The sequence below is a fragment of the Hermetia illucens genome, chromosome 2 (genome assembly GCF_905115235.1).
Source record: "Hermetia illucens chromosome 2, iHerIll2.2.curated.20191125, whole genome shotgun sequence".
Classification (NCBI taxonomy): domain Eukaryota; kingdom Metazoa; phylum Arthropoda; class Insecta; order Diptera; family Stratiomyidae; genus Hermetia; species Hermetia illucens.
The window spans coordinates 13,000,305-13,016,421 of record NC_051850.1 but is presented as its reverse complement, the minus strand read 5'-3'; the positions used below and the strand labels follow the sequence as shown (position 1 = coordinate 13,016,421).

Here is a 16,117-nt window from a genome sequence, read left to right as displayed (position 1 = left end):
CACACGTCAAATGTACTGTTATGTTGAACAGTTGGTAGTGGATGGCGTTATGCAATTTTGAGAGAGAACATGGGGTAGTTGCGCGAGAGAGTGGTTTGGATGTGGTGAATAGTGAATGCACTTGTTTGAATTGTGGCGGGACGTTGAGATGTTGGAAGGCAAGATTTAGTTATTTGCGTATATTTTTACGGAAAAGAGCTAATTTCTAATTTAGGAAGAATTAATAAAATCAAGGGCTGGTACTTATTATTTTATGGCTTATCTGGGTTGAGAGTGTCACTCGCAAACAGCAAAAAAACGTGTCCTCTACGAGGGTAGAATTGAATGAAATTTGACGACGACTTTAAAGTCGACAGTTCAGACCTATTTTGCTTGATCTGAATAAATAAAACTAAGCCAATGAAATTGGGGATGGTCGTAAGGGCTCCAAGAAAGTTTTGCATCGTTTTGGTACAAAAATTGTACACAATTTTGTTAGTCAGCTTGGATTGTAAATCAATTCCAGCTTCTTGAGTCAAACTTGATTATTGTTTTGGATGCGATTCCACGTAATTTATTCCAATTGGGAGTTGCAAGTCCAAGTCAAAGGCATGCATTTCCTTATTCTCGTTCGTTTCCACCGAAAATCCACCAAATTTCAAAAAAATCCCCCTATCCAAGCTATGGCATCCCCAACGGCAAAACATTCGAGTTCTCAGCTCCGCATATGTACGTTCTGCCGTTCGCACTGGGTCCATTCCGCTGTCGAGTGCTCGTGTTCGTCTGTTAGCTGGGAAAATTGTGAAATCCTTCGCAATGGATGCTTCCATTTGCAAAGTCTCGCGAAATATTGTGAGCTAGTGCAAAGACGCCACTGCAAACTGACTTGTGAACGCTTTGTGTGCGGAGATTAGTTTTTCGTTTGCGTGTGGTGTTGGGAGAAAAGTGACTGGACGTCGGTCGTAGCCGTCGCCGTCGCTGCCGACTATCGTGCTCGCGCCCGATCGCGGAGACATTGCAAGTTTTGCCAGCCGCGCTGACGAAGTGCAAATTTTTTGCGGTGCCTGAATCCAGGCTGCATCGGTAGCAGCAGCTGCTGTGAAACATTTGTCCAATTGTCCACGAGCGCGGCCACATCCGTGTCCGAGGAATCGTCGATTGCGCGAGCAACCCCTTGCCCGGTCGCCAGTCTGAATCGTCGGAAGCAGTTAGAATAGGAAAACTCAAAAATGGAACGTGCGGTCGAAAGCTGAACCCGCGAACGCGTGAAAATGTGTGAAGTTTGTAGCTAAAATCTCCTTATTTTCTTTTATTTCCATAAAGTTATCGTTTACCGGAGCCGCCGCCACTAATTGAGCGCAAATTTGTTTTAAATTTTTTTCGTTACTTTGTGAAATCGAGAGCAGGTCGCGTACCGCCAGTTTGTGTGCAGTCAGTCCCCCTACTTGTCCGCCGCAGAGGTTATAATCGCGAAAATCCCGACTGCAGTCATGTCGTCCACCCTAGCCTAGCCCGGAGTTCCGGCACCCCAGCGAGAATCTGCCGATTTTCTGCCACCTGCTCTGTCCCGGGTCATCAGTTCCGCCCGACGAGCGCTGTGTCAAGTGTGAATTTCGTGCCGTTTAGCCGGTGTTGAGTTGCCGGTCAGTCCTTGGGAGACACGCCAAATTCCCGACAACCCCGGGCTTAGCGAGCCGCCTGGACGTGCGAGAAGTGTTGACGTTTTATCGCAGCCAAAATGGTAAAGGAGAAGCCGAACTCGACTCGAATTTACGACAAGGATGGCTACCGAAGGAGGGCGGCGTGCATTTGTGTACGCTCGGACGCCGAGGCTGAGGTAAGATGGATCCTTTCCGCAGAAAATACCGAGCAGTAGCCTTAATTCCTCACCAGTTCCACACGACCAAATCCTAGCAAATAGTCAAGTCGCGCATTTAATGTCACCCGAGGTCGTGTTTGATTCTCTTTCTGCCTAGACAGACGTCAAAAATAGTGGGAAATAAATCTCGTGTGATTTCTGTAAAACAATTTCCGTTGCCGGCTCTTGGATGTTTATTTATTGTCCGGTCTCGGTGACCCGTGGAGGCCTTTTTTGTCGACAAGGTCTTGGTTAAGTTGGATCTAATGTTAATGGAAAACAAGGTTCGTTTCACACCAGATCGACGAAATTCCACGTCTTAGGCCCAAGATGGACCCGATTCACACTCTCATTAGCAGACAGGTGTTTTGGTGTTTTAAGAAGGCAGTGCAAAATGGATCAGCGATTTCAAGACAATCGCCAATGTTAGGTAACATGCAGTCTACGGTCTTGGCAAGATAGTCCAAAAGAGTTCAGCTGATGGGATTCTCGCCAAGTGTGTTCTTGCTTTGCGGCCATTGCGGTTAGTGAGAAGAACAACCTTCGGGAATCGCTGGTAGGCTGTGAGTGCTCTGCTGACTTCCATAAATGAACGATCTTGGTCGACTGCCAGACTCATTACTATTTAAACATCGTGGAATGCATTGACAACGGTAGCTGTGCCTTTGGTCCAACATTTGCGATTGTTGGATAAAAACTCAAATAAACCTTGTTCAGCGCAAGAAAAGTCTTTGTTCATAGCTTCCTTGAATAGTTTCTTCGGAAAACAATTCATTTCGTAAATTTTGCCATTGGTAAACTGGCTAGGCTTGTTTTTTTTTATATTAGGAAGACTGTGTTTTCCCTTTGGCCTCCGGCACCTGTTTTGGGTGTGACAATTGGTGGTATATCTGTCTGCTCTCTGCCACCGCAAAGATAATAACTAAAATAATCCTGCAACGTATCAAAGAATATCTAGAAAGCTTGATCGAAAAAGAGCAGATTGATTTCTGCACCGGATCATCCTACATTGTCCACATCAACACCCTACAGATCATTTTGGAACTATACGCGAAGTTTGGACCTTCCCTATACTTGCTGCACATTCATCATCAACGGCGAAACAACCGGTATCCGGTCTAGGCCTGCCTTAATAAGGAACTCCAGACATCCCGGTTTTGCGCCGAGGTCCACCAATTCGATATCCCTAAAATCTGTCTGGCATCCTGACCTACGCCATTGCTCCATCTCAGGCAGGGTCTGCTTCGTCTTTATACCATAGATATTGCCCTTATAGACTTTTCGTGCTGGATCATGCTCATCAATACGGATTAAGTGATCCGTCACCGTAACCTATTGAGCCGGATTTTATCCACAACTTGACGGTCATGGTATCGCTCATAGATTTCGTCATTGTGTAGGCTACGGAATCGTCCATCCTCATGTAGGGGGCCAAAAATTCTTCGGAGGATTCTTCTCTCGAACGCGGCCAAGAGTTTGCCATTTTTCTTGCTAAGAACCCAAGTTTCCGAGGAATATATGAGGACTGGCAAGATCATAGTCTTGTACAGTAAGACCTTTGACCCTATGGTGAGACGTTTCGAGCGGAACAGTTTTTGTAAGCTGAAATAGGTTCTATTGGCTGCCAACAACCGTGCGTCGATGAATAGATGGTGCAACTGTTGTTCATATTTCAACAGTTTTTCAATCGCTTGGCGCAGAGAGGAAATCTGATCTGTTGCTGATTTGCCTGAAGTAAAGCCTCTTTGGTAGGGGCCAATGATGTTCTAGAGGTATGGGGCTATCCGGCCTAGCAAGATAGCGGAAAATATCTTATAGATGGTACTCCGCAACGTGATACCTCTCTAAATGCGGCACTGTGTGTGATATCTCCCTTTTTATGTATGAGACAGATAATGCTTCGTTGCCAATCGTCAAGCATTGATTCGCTGTCTCATAGTACCTTGAGCACAAGTTGATGAACCACGGTGTAGTTTAGTTTAGTTAAATGGGGGGAGCCGCAGCTCCGAGCACTCAGGCCATTATTAGGCCCATTGTACTATCCCCGTAAGTTGCCTATTCAATGGCTTCCCGCCTACGGTGTTCCCAGGCTTTAGCGAATCTGAGAACATTCTCAAAAGGCAGAGAGTGTGCAGATTCCTCATTGAAGAAAACCTTGCCAAGGTGTCTTCGTCTGAGATCTGAGGATGCCGGGCAGCTGCATAAAAAGTGCAGGGCTGCCTCCTCATATTGGCTGCACACAGCCGAAACCACTACCCAAATCTTTTCCATATGGTAGTTTAAGGGGCAGTGTCCCGTCAAAAGCCCTACTAGGATTTTCATGTCCCACTTCTTAAGGGACAACAAAAATGCCGGCCCTAGGCTCCTTCACAAGGATTTTCGCTTGCCGGCAAGAGTCCAAATTTCTCCACTCGGTTGCGTGAATCCTTGCAATTTCACCCTTCAAAGTAGACTTGACAGTAGATGGTCGGATTCCAAGAGCTGGTTCTGGTCCCACCATTGTGGATCCAGACCCTCGGCGAGCCAGTCTATCAGCCCCCTCATTACCGGCGTTGTTAGAGTGCCCCGGCACCCACATCAGAAATGTTTCGTTCAGTCGGCCAAGTTTCAGCAGCACCTGATGACAACTCCATACCAACTGGCTTGATATGTTGTTGCCATTTAGTGCTGATAATGCCGCCCGACTGTCGGAACAGATTCGAATGGTGCGACCCCTCCATTTTTGTCGCAGACATTCTTCTGCTGCCAGTGAAATGGCATATATCTCCGCCTGGAATATGGTCGTCATTTTTCCGAGGGGTCGGGCCAGTTCTATAATCGGATTCTCCGAGAAGACGCCTGTACCCGATCCATCCTCCGTGACTGACCCGTCGGTGAAGATTATTAGGTCTGTAATTTGAAAAGACTCATGGCCACTTGTCGACCATTCTTCTCTTTCGGTGATTACGACAGTGTATGTCTTTTCAAAGACGAATCTGGAAACCATATGATCGGTCGGCATTAGGGCTACCGGATGTTTTTCAAGGAATTTCCATATAGACGCATACCCGTTGGGTTGGCCGCCTTTCCACGCCCCAATGGTATCGAGCCTATATGCGTCGTTGACTGCTTTCCGTTTCACCTCCAAGTGGATGGGGAGTAAATTTAGGATGGCTTCAAGTGCCGCAGTCGGCGTAGTACTCATTGCTCCAGTAATACTTAGGCAACCAAGTCTCTGAATCTGCGTTAGCAGCTTCCTGCTGTTAGCAAAGTTCAGTCTTGGCCACCAGACGATGCATGCATACATCAAAATGGGTTTTATTATGGATGTATACATCCAATATATCCGTTTAGGTGAAAGTCCCCAGGTCTTACCTATCGCATTCCTACTGCACCAGAGCAATCTGCAGGATTTCTGGTATTGTTCCTGGATATGATGCTTCCACGTTAACTTGGAGTCGAAATGTACTCCTAAGTACTTGACGGTTTGTGCCAGCTGGATTTCCACCCCTGCTAAGGTGGGTAGCGTATAGCTGCCCCACCTGACGTTCCTAGTGAACATAACTAGTCCAGTCTTCCTAGCGTTAACCGTGAGTCCATTGCGGAGGCACCAGCTGTGGATTACATGCAGAGTTGCATTCAAGCGGTCACATACTGTGTCCGCAAACTTGCCGGTAATTATTACGGCTAGGTCGTCCGCAAATGCTTGCGCGAAGACTTTTTTGTCCTCCAGGAGCCACAGCAGCGTATACGGTGTAACTGGTCGCCTCAATGTTTAACCAATTCGACTGTAATTCTATCGGCTCCTGGCGACTTATTATTTTTTAGCCGATGAATTGCACGGACTGTTTCTCCTAAACTTGGTAGTGGCAGTATTTGTCCGTCGTCTTCAGTTGGCGGGACCTCCAACTCGCCGATGTTCTGGTTGTTCAGTAGCTCATCAAAGTACTCAACCCATCGCTCTAATATGGCCATTCTGTCGGAAATCAGATTTCCCTCTTTGTCTCGTCAGGATGAACATCGAGGTGTATAAGGCCTCATCCTGCTGACTTGTTAGTAAAACTTGCGGGCCTGGTGCGGTTGCTCCCTGTACTTTTCTAGTTCACAGACTTGTTGGTTCTCCCAGGCTGCCTTTTTCCGCCTGTGAAGTCGCTTCCCCGCTCGACGGAGTTCGTGATAAGTCTCTGCGCGTGCCCGCGTTCTTTGAGAATCCAACATTACTCGGTATGCGCATTCTTCCGTTCCGTTGCTAGGTTACATTCATCGTCAAACCAGCTGTTCCGACTCCTTTTGCGGCTGAGGCCAAGTATGTTTGTGGCCGTATCTATGATAACGTTCTTCAGGCGGTTGTGAAGATCATTTGTTGATGCTTCATCTCCAGGTTCTCTGTTGACTGCGGTTATTGTGGCATGCATTTCCCTCTTATAGGTGTCGCGGAGAGCTGTGTTGTGGATGGCTTCAGTGTTAACTCTCACCTGATTGTCAGAAGGGGATTCTAGGTGGTATTGTTATTCGAGCTCGGAGCACCATGCCAACGAGATAGTGATCCGAGTCTATATTGGCCCCCCTATATGTTCTGACATTCATCAAGGCTGAGAGGTAGCGGCGTTCAATCAGCACGTGGTCAGTTTGGTTGCAAGTGGTCCCGTCTGGAGAGGCCCACGTATGTTTGTGGACGGCTTTCCGCGCAAACCAGGTACTTCCAACAACCATTTCGTGCAATACTGCTAACTGAATAATTCACAGTCCCTTATCATTGGTATATTGCTATATAAGCTATGGGAGCCGACGCATCGCCTGAATACGGGCTCCGCCCCTACTTGACTGTTAAAATTTCCAAGTATGATTTAGATATCATACTTGGGACAGGATTCGAGGGCCCGCTCAACTGCCTATCTTTCTCCGACTTTGCACTCTCCTCTGTAGGGGCGTGAACGTTTATGAGGCTTATATTTCTAAACTTGCCTCGCAAACGCAGAATGCATAGCCCTTCGCTTATATTTTCAAAGCCGATAACAGCAGATTTCATTTTATGGCTGACTGAGAAACCTACTCCGAGCACATGGTTTACTGGATGACCGCTATAATATATGGTGTAGCGGCTCTTCTCCAGGAAACCGGTCCCTATCTATCGCATCTCTTGTAACACTGTTACATCAACCCTATATTGGGACAGGGTATCGGCTGGTTGCTCAGCAGCATTTGATCTGTACAGGGAGCGCACGTTCCATGAGAAAATGCGCAAATCGTTTAGCCGTTGTCGTTGCCAGGTTCGTCGTTTTGAAATCCATTCTGTCCGAGGCTCCTTCCGTGGCTTCGTAACATCGGTTTTCCAAGTAGGGTTGTCAGCCTTACCCAACCTAGACGACCAGTTGGTAAGTTTTGTCCCGTTTTTAGCTGCGGGAGACTCGCCTTCATCCTTCTCCGTCTGCAGTTTTTCATAAAGAAAGAACTTCCAGCGATTACCACGTGGAGGTGGAGATGGGATTTGGTAGTAAAGCTGTTGGTTTTGATTCAGCAGGCGCTTCCCAGGTTTTGTGCCCCATTGTGGGTACTAATGCACGTTTCGCTCTGGGACCTATACTACCCTTTGACCGTCTGTACATTGATTTCGAGAAATATTTCAATAGCGTGAACAGGGAGTGTATCTGGCGTGGTCTACGAAAGAGGGACATTCGGGTAAATGCCGGATGGGACTTGTATGACGCCACCAATGCTTCCGATTACGATACAGATCAGTGTGAGCACCTTAGGAGGAAACTCCTACTAGCTGTAAGGACTGCAGTCTTGCAAGGGATTACACTACGGTTCCAGTCGGTAAGTGTATACCGTAAAATGTTAAGGATAAACTTTGCCAATGAAAGCATGAATGAGTGGCTTCGACAGTATTGCTCCTCCTTCAACGATGTATGGGAGGGAGCGTGCCTGACCCTGAAGAGGATTTCCGAGCTACCATCGCTTAGAAAGTGCCTGGTTCTGGCTTCCAGAAGAGGAGCGTAATGGTGGTGAGGTCCTGGAACAACTTGGAGTCTAGAATAACCTCAAGACCTCCACTTGGATGCTACTAGGTAGCAAAGTAGTGAGAAGAGACGATAAGCCGGGAACTTTTCTCACTATCGGCGTTCCTGAATCGGATATTAAAAAGGTTCGGTAAAAAACGGTAACGGACTTGGGACCGTCACATTACAAGTGTCGGCTCCTAAAACCATCAACGTTCATCCCACGGCATTTGACCCGTAGATGAGATTCCATATTTCTCAGATAAATTTGCAGCATTGCAAAGTGGCGACTTAGTCGTTGGATCAATAGCTGCAAGACATGTATATATCCCATACAAGAACTATGAGTTGCTGCTGGGGAAATTAGGGGCTTAAGCTTCTGACATGCTGACTTGCTATATGCCAATGAAAGTAGTAGCCTCCGCTCCTGCATGGTGGTTTCAAAAGATCTCCAAGCTATCTTGGAACACGATTTGTGCAGGTTAGCGGCACCACAACGATCAAATTGACCACAAAAACCAACAGGGAGATAAGGACATCCTATTGTGCTTTGCTTATTTCCCTTATGATGTAGACGAAGTTGCCAAAGCAAAGGCATGGGAATGATAGCAGGATGTGATGCGAACGCGCATCATACATGTTGGGGAAGTTCCAACATCAACGCGAGAGGATCGAGACTATTGGAGTATCTGGTAGGAACTGAGTTGCAGATCCTCAATTTGGGTAATGAACCCGCTTTCTTCGACATGGTCAGACAAGAGGTCATCGACATTACGGTGGCATCCCCTGACATTGCGGCTCTTGGTGAAGAGTGGAGAGCATCAAACGATATCACGTTCTCGGATCACAGGTGCATTGGTTTTGTAATGGGCATGCACCCACCTCCACCTACTCCATTTCGGAACCCACATAAAGGAGATTAGGCGACGTATAAAACAGAACTGAACGGGCGAGTTACGATCCCTGGGAGACGCATTGAACCCATTGCTGGAATTGAGAAAACAATCTAGACGATTGCAACTAGCATCAGAGAAGCTTTCAAAGAAAACTGTCTACTAAAGCCGTCAAAAAAGGTTAAACACCATGGTGGAACTCGGATTTGGCAAAATAGAGGATACGATAAGAGTGCTCAATGGTCCCCTAAAGTCCTGTTTAGCCGCTGGTTGAAATCGGTACAAACAGGCACAGAAAGTTCTAAAGAAGACGGCCAGGAGTCTGTTGAGGCCGGATGTCTTAGGGGCTGTCCACAGAGAGGTGGTAATGAACACCATGTGGAGGACACAAAGTTCTTCACACATGCATTTGCGGATGATCTAGCGGTCAAATTTACCGGCAAGTTTTCGGACACAGTATATGGTCGCTTGATTGCAACTCTGCATCTAGGAAGACTGGATAGTTATGTTCACTAGTAACATTAGGTGGGTAAACTACACGATACCAACATTACAGGGGCGAGAATCCAATTGGTGCAAACAATCAATTGGAAGTATATCTCGACTCCAAGCTAACATGGAAGCATCATATCAGAAATAATATCAGGAATCCTGAAGATTGCATTGGTGCAGTGGAACTGCGATAGGTAAGATCTGAGGACTTTCCCTACAATGGATTCATTGGATATATACATCCTTAATAAAAGCCTTTTGATGGATGTATGCATCATCTTGTAGCCGAGACTGAACGTTGCTAACAGCAGGAAGCAGCTGCCACAGACTTAAAGCTCGGTTGCATAAGTATTACTGAAACAATAAGTACTGCGCCAGTTGCGGCACTCGAGGCTACCCTAAATCTACCCTCGGATCTATAGGATACGTAGACTCTATGCAGAAAATATTAGAATGGGTAACCAACAATTGATTGATTCTAATTATTAAGGACCAAGGAGGGTTTTCAAATCGGTAGAGTGGGTTCCATAAAGCCATGTTAGCCACCAATGCCATTAAATTGTCGGAAAAGAGAGTACCAGCGTACATTGTTTAGTTTTGCGCCTGGACATGAAAAATGCTTTCAATACGACCAATTGGCGCTTGATATGGGAGTCGTTGGTGATGATCATGATTTTCATTTATCTTGTTGCTTTTGACGGACCCCATTGCTTATATCTACGGTGACTTATTATGACTGGTTGATTATAGTAAAGGTGAAAGATTACATGATTGTAATCGTAATCATGGCTTGTGATAATGATTGTAATCATGATCATGACTCATTAAAATCGGTTTACTGTCTGTCTGTCTGTCCGTCTGTCTGTCTGTCCAAATTTGGTAGAAAGGTGGGAACTGTGAACGCTCACACATACAGTGAGTTACATCCATTTCCATTGCATTTAAGGGGGGTCCCAATACCTGCAAAAGGGGGATGTAAAATTTTTTTTCATCAAATATAGTCATGTGGGGTATCAAATTAAAGGTCTCGGTTAGTACTTAAGCCGGTCTTAGTTTTGATATTTCTTGAAAAGGTGGAGAATGCGGGGAGTTGAAAGTGATAATTTCTTTAAGGGGGCCATTTTCAGAAACTACCCAACCGAAAACTCTGAAAAAAATCAGGAAGCTACCACTATATGGTGCCTGGGCTCCGAAATACCTTCCATACCAATATCTGTCCAAATAAAGTTAATAATGGTATATTACTATATTCTTTTTTGTATTTGGCTGGAAACAGACTGATGTGTGTCGGATTCAACTAACAAACGCAGCTCGTCGTTGTCAATCGATAGTCCTGGATGTCCACGTGGCTCACTTTGAAGATTTACGTCGCCTGACCGAAATTTTCCGAGCCACTGCCCTGTGGTTTGTTCGCTTACCGTATCAGCTTCAAATGCGCTGTTAATGTTCTTGGCCGCCTCCGCTGCTTTATGACCGAGTTTGAGTTCGTACAGAAAAAGTATACATTCTTGGCTCTTTTTCATGGTTTTTTCCTTTTTATCCACTGTTATCACAACGATGGTCAAAACTGAAATGACTCCTTGATTAAATGTAGGAGTATTTATACTTCATTACCGGACACCAACAGCGCCAACTGTTGGTGGTTTGATACAGCAAAATCGCAACTAACTCCACTTGATTGCCAAATCGTCCATTTTATGTGCAATAACCTAATAAAAACACACCTTTTCGGGGGTGGCATCTTGCTCTTGCTCGCTTTCAGCATTTTTGTATAGACCAAATAAAAAAAAAACCTTCACAGACAACGTCGTCTATGCAGGTATAAAATTTAATTTTTCACTCGGTCTTTTTTGCTCCTGAGGTATACCCCATGGGGACACAGGAATCACATTTCACAACATAACTCAGTGATCCGATTTTTTTTCTATGGTAGTATAGTTTAGGTTCAACAGTTCTGATCATTCACAAAAGACAATTTTTCCTCCTCCTCTACTGTTACTAATATTTCGTTGCTTTCAAGCTCGGTTAGCTTTCTAGAACGCTGTTGATCTATGATCCGTCCTTCATCATATTTGCTGCAACATTGTTGCCGTAAATCTACTACCCCTATTTTGGCGGTTTTTTTCAGTAGGGTTTTTCCTATCCTAGATCAGATGGAGATAATTGGTAACAAAGAGCCACTTTTAAAAGGGTGAACGTCGCGTCTTGGGGACTACCGAAATAACCTATGCACACCGTTGTGTGCTTGTTTATAGAACATTCATCATTCGTCATTTTACATACAGAGGTCGCCATTATTGCGTTTTAGGCTGAAAAGTTTCGATTTGAACTATACTCGTAAGTTAAAAACCGGAAGCGGGGCATTTCAAATATGAGAGTTTTTGCGGATTTCTTATCTAAAATGTTTGGGTTCCCGACGGTTTCATTTGTATTTAGCTCGTAGATGTATTCAGTATGTCAGATTACTTATTTTAATTTGATATTGACAAATGTAATATTGCATATTCTATATATATCTCCGCCAGATGTAAAGAACTGTAAGCTACTTTACCAGTATTTGCACCAAATTTTCCAGTATCGTGGGCAATCTTTTGAAGTCTCCTTGGAGGAGCTCGATAGCTGCTTTTATTCCCCAATCCCGAGACTATGCCGGTCCAAAACGCTCTGCCGCTTGGGGCCTTGGGCACTGTCTCGTTCTTTAGTTTTAAGCGTAAGCTAAGCCCCTTACTTGCCCCTCCCTCTGAGGACAATATGTAACTAGGAATTTCGGTGTGTTGCTTTTAATTAAATAAATAAATCTTATGACCTGGATTTTACGGAGGACCGAGAGGAAGTTCACACAGTAGACGGTGAAGCCATTACTTTTTCTGCTTTGGTCTAAATTTAGGCAAACATAATATTAGGAGACAATGGCTATATATTAATGACCAGCACTATATATAACTCTAGCTATCACATCCAAGACCATGAAACAGTCCCACTCATCAGCCAGAAGTGATCCCCCTGACTTTGCTGGATGGGAATTTTAGATGTTGGCCTCTCTAGAATTTTCATTTAGGGATCTTAGCTAGCATTCTCTGCACTCAATGACAATGCTTTAATTCCAAGCAATTTGTTAAAGTTAATCTAAGCAAGTTCTGTACTGCTGGTGATTGTAACGCTTAGAACGGTTTCTTTGCAAAGTAATCTGTCTAATGTCAAGCTGCACTGAGGGCATTGAGCAGTCCTTTGATCACCTCGAAAATCGTTCAGGAATGCAGAAACCGTTTGAACTCGTATGTCTAGATTCAATACGGCGGAACTACTCTGGGTACCTGGTCACTGTGGCATAGAGGGAAATGAAATCTCGGACGCTTTAGCGAAAGAGGTGTCAATCTCCCCTATGCCGGGACCGGAGCCAGCAATCGGGGTATCAGTAGCATTGGCTAAGTTTGTTTTCAAAAACTCGGAACAAGCTTCCCACAATGACGTGGCAGAGCCTAAATGCTGCTCGACACACCAATCTCATCCTGCCAGAACCGAACATGCGTACCGCAAATTTATCCTGTCGAAAAGCAGGAGCACTTGCAGGTGTATTTTGGGCATTCTGACAAGCTGGGCATATGTTCAGAATAGGAATTACTTAAAATGATACGTGTTGATTTAGTGTTCTTCTTATGAACGTCCTATTCGCTGATCGAGCTCCTGTTCAGGGTTGATATATCATTATAGATCACCATTGGGTGCGGAGTGATTTAGACCATCGGTGTGCACGCAGGTTTTAGTGGATGGCGGGTACAGGACAACACATTCCCAAACAAAATTTTGTTATGATATTCCATATTCTATATATGATGTCTCAGAAAGGTGTAGTGAACTGTGAACTATTATAACCTTATCAGTATTTCCAACAAACTTTCCAGTATCGTGCTCCATATTATGAGGTGGGTAGATTTTAAGGAGAGGAATTCAGCAGCAAGTTCCAATAAACCCTTTTAGGATTTTCGTTTATATGTTGAATCTCCTAGAATCTTGACTAGCATTCTCTGCACGAAATGGCAATGCTTTAATTCCCAGCAATTTGATAAAGTTAATCTAAGTAGGTTCTGCTCTGCTGGTGATTGTAACGCTAAGAGTGGTTCAAAGTAATCTATCTAATCAAAAATAATATTCCAATAAATTTGTTCATAATCTGAGTGGAAATTTGCCAGAGTCAATAAACACATCAATACAAAGATGCATTTATTATTCTGAAGCAATGCTTCATGATTGCGATATTTCTTCAATAGATGATGGTGCACAATTCTTTCTTACCTTCCTTTGGCAAGTTGGAAAGTTACACATTTTGTCGCGGAATCTTACATCAAAGCAACACGAGGTTTGTTTCCTTTGCCGTCATAAGTGTTTATGAAATCCGATTTCACATAACTAAATCCATATCATAAACGTGTGAAAACATTATCGTTTTTTTTTCGAATATTTCTCTTGATTTGGTTAATTTCAAGTCAATATTTGATAATTGTCCAAGATACAAAAATAGCGGGTGGTTCATTTGTACTTTGAGATCATGAAAAGATCGGCACCTTATAACTTGTGTACTTGGCGGTTAATGAGTATTTATCTGTTCAGGTAATATGCATGCAGGCAGATTAACGAATTATTCCGTTTGTATCTATGTCAAGTAATACTTAATTGTGTAGTCACTTAATCCCCGAATAATTATTGCTTATTTGTACGAGCAGTTGCGTGGCAGGTCAAATGTAGGCAAAATTGATTTCATGGGTCTTTTCCCTGTGATATGCACATGCCGTATAAATAGAAGAGTTTACATACTTTGATGCTTATTAGAAAAGCAAACATAAAATATATAATTGAATTCATATGCGAATCAAATCAAATTGGGTTTCGGTGTAAGGATTCGCTAATTTGTCTTGCTCTGCTCTAGAGAGTGTAAGATTTAAAATGTAATTTGTTTATATTAATAATGAAATATATTGCATAAAATTGTATCTTTAACGCTGCTTCAAAATCGTTTCAATGTACACTTCTGCATACAGCAGCGTCGAACGGGGAAAGAGAATGTCATCTTGTTTTGATTCAAAAATCAGCTGTCATTTCTTATCGAAAATAAGCTTTTTAGTTGCACTATTCGTTTAAATGATCTTCTGATTGGCGACGACATAAAATTTTTTTTATACATTTTCTCGGTTTTGTATAAAGCAATAGTTCATTAAAATCGGTTCAATGTCTGTCTGCCTTTTTTTCAACAGGTGGAAATCTTCAAAAGACATTGGTCTGGACACACCAGCGTGTGGGATTTTTACCCACTAAAACCAACCCCGACTCCCTCCCTGCCCCGCGGAACCACCATAATGTATTACATCACGGAGCGGAGTCAGCTTATTCTAGCTTAGTCACCTTTCTTCTATACACGGCGCACGTGCCCGCGCTTTTCTCCTCTCCTCGCCATTTGCAATTTGGTTTGGATAGATGCGATCATGGAGTTGACAGCATATCAATTTTCTTCATGTGCTACCATTTTCGCCATCAAATTTTCTGGCATCAACACCTCTCCTAGAGTCTCCTCTAAATTCCTCCTTTCTTCCACAAATTTCGGTCAGTGGAAGAATACATGCTCTGGGTCCTCTGGGACTCCATCGCAATTTGGACAATATAAACCCCAGAAACTGTCTCTCTTAGACAAATTCAAATTGCTAATTCGTTCAGACTATTTTCTGTCAATTAGTGCGGTACTGAGTTGCCCACTAGATAAACGTGCGCGAAGATTTGTCAAGGGGGAGGTTCAAGCTTGTACACGAAGATAATTTTTTTCGTTGAATTTATTATTTATTCATCATCACAAAGGTCTAGCAACCGGTACCAGTTCTAGGCCTGCCTTTATAAGGAATTTCAGATCATCCTCATCCATGTGGATTAAGTGACTCGCCCACTTCATGTAGGAGGCCAAAAATTCTTCAGAGGCTTCTTCTATCGAACGCGACCAAGAGTTTCCGAGGAATACATAAGGACTGGCAAGATCATCGTCTTGTACAGAAAGAGCTTTGACCCTATGATGAGACGTTTCGAGCGAAACAGTTTTTGTAGGCTGAAATAGGCTCTCTTGGCGGCCAACGACCGTGCTCGGATTTCAACATCATAGCTGTTATCGATTGTGATTTTCGATCCTACACAGGAGAAATTATCAACGATCTCAAAGTTGTAGCCTACTGTATTTATTGTTTTCGTTTGAGCAGTGCGATTCGATGTTGTTCGTTCTTTGGTTTTTGGAAATCTCGCGCCGTCTGCTCGATCTGGACGGTAGACTGTACATCTCGGATGGTTCTTTCCATAATATCAATATCGTCAGCATAGGCCAGCAGTTGGGGAACTTGAAGAGAATGGTGCGTCTCGCGTCTACATCTGCATCGCGAATCACTTTCTCCAGGGCCAGGTTGAAGAGGACGCATGATAGGGCATCCCCTTGTCTTAGATCGGTGTTAATGTCGAATAGTCATGAGCGTGCTTTTGTCTGGCCTCGCATATTGGTCAGGGTCTGCCTTGTCAATCTTATCAATTTCGTCGGGATACCGAATTCTCTCATGGCCGTGTACAGTTTTACCCAGGCTACGCTGTCATAGACGGCTTTAAAATCGATGAAAAGTCCATATCCCAGCAGTTTTTCCATCGTTTGCCGCAGAGAAAAAATCTGACATGATGCTGATTTGCCCGAAGAGAAGCCTCTTTGGTATGGGCCAATGATTTACTGGGCGTATGGGGCTATCCGGCCTACGAAGACAGCGGAGAATATCTTACAGATGGTACTTAACAATGTGATACCTCTATAATTGCTGCATTAGGTGATATCCTCTTTTTTATGTTTGGGACAGATAATGCTTCGTTGCCAGTCATCAGGCATTGATTGATGATTCCGCACCTTG

The 16,117-nt window shown here is 44.0% G+C and overlaps 1 protein-coding gene across 1 annotated transcript in view; it reads left to right on the top strand.

Moving 5' to 3' along the window:
• Positions 1-698: 698 nt before the first annotated feature.
• Positions 699-16,117, top strand: part of LOC119648017 (diphosphoinositol polyphosphate phosphohydrolase 1) — a 32,229-nt gene continuing 16,810 nt past the window's right edge. The window contains exon 1 of the mRNA XM_038049422.1: positions 699-1,816. Coding sequence (XP_037905350.1) covers positions 1,718-1,816 — 99 coding nt within the window. The 5' untranslated portion in view covers positions 699-1,717. The remainder of the gene's footprint in view (positions 1,817-16,117) is intronic.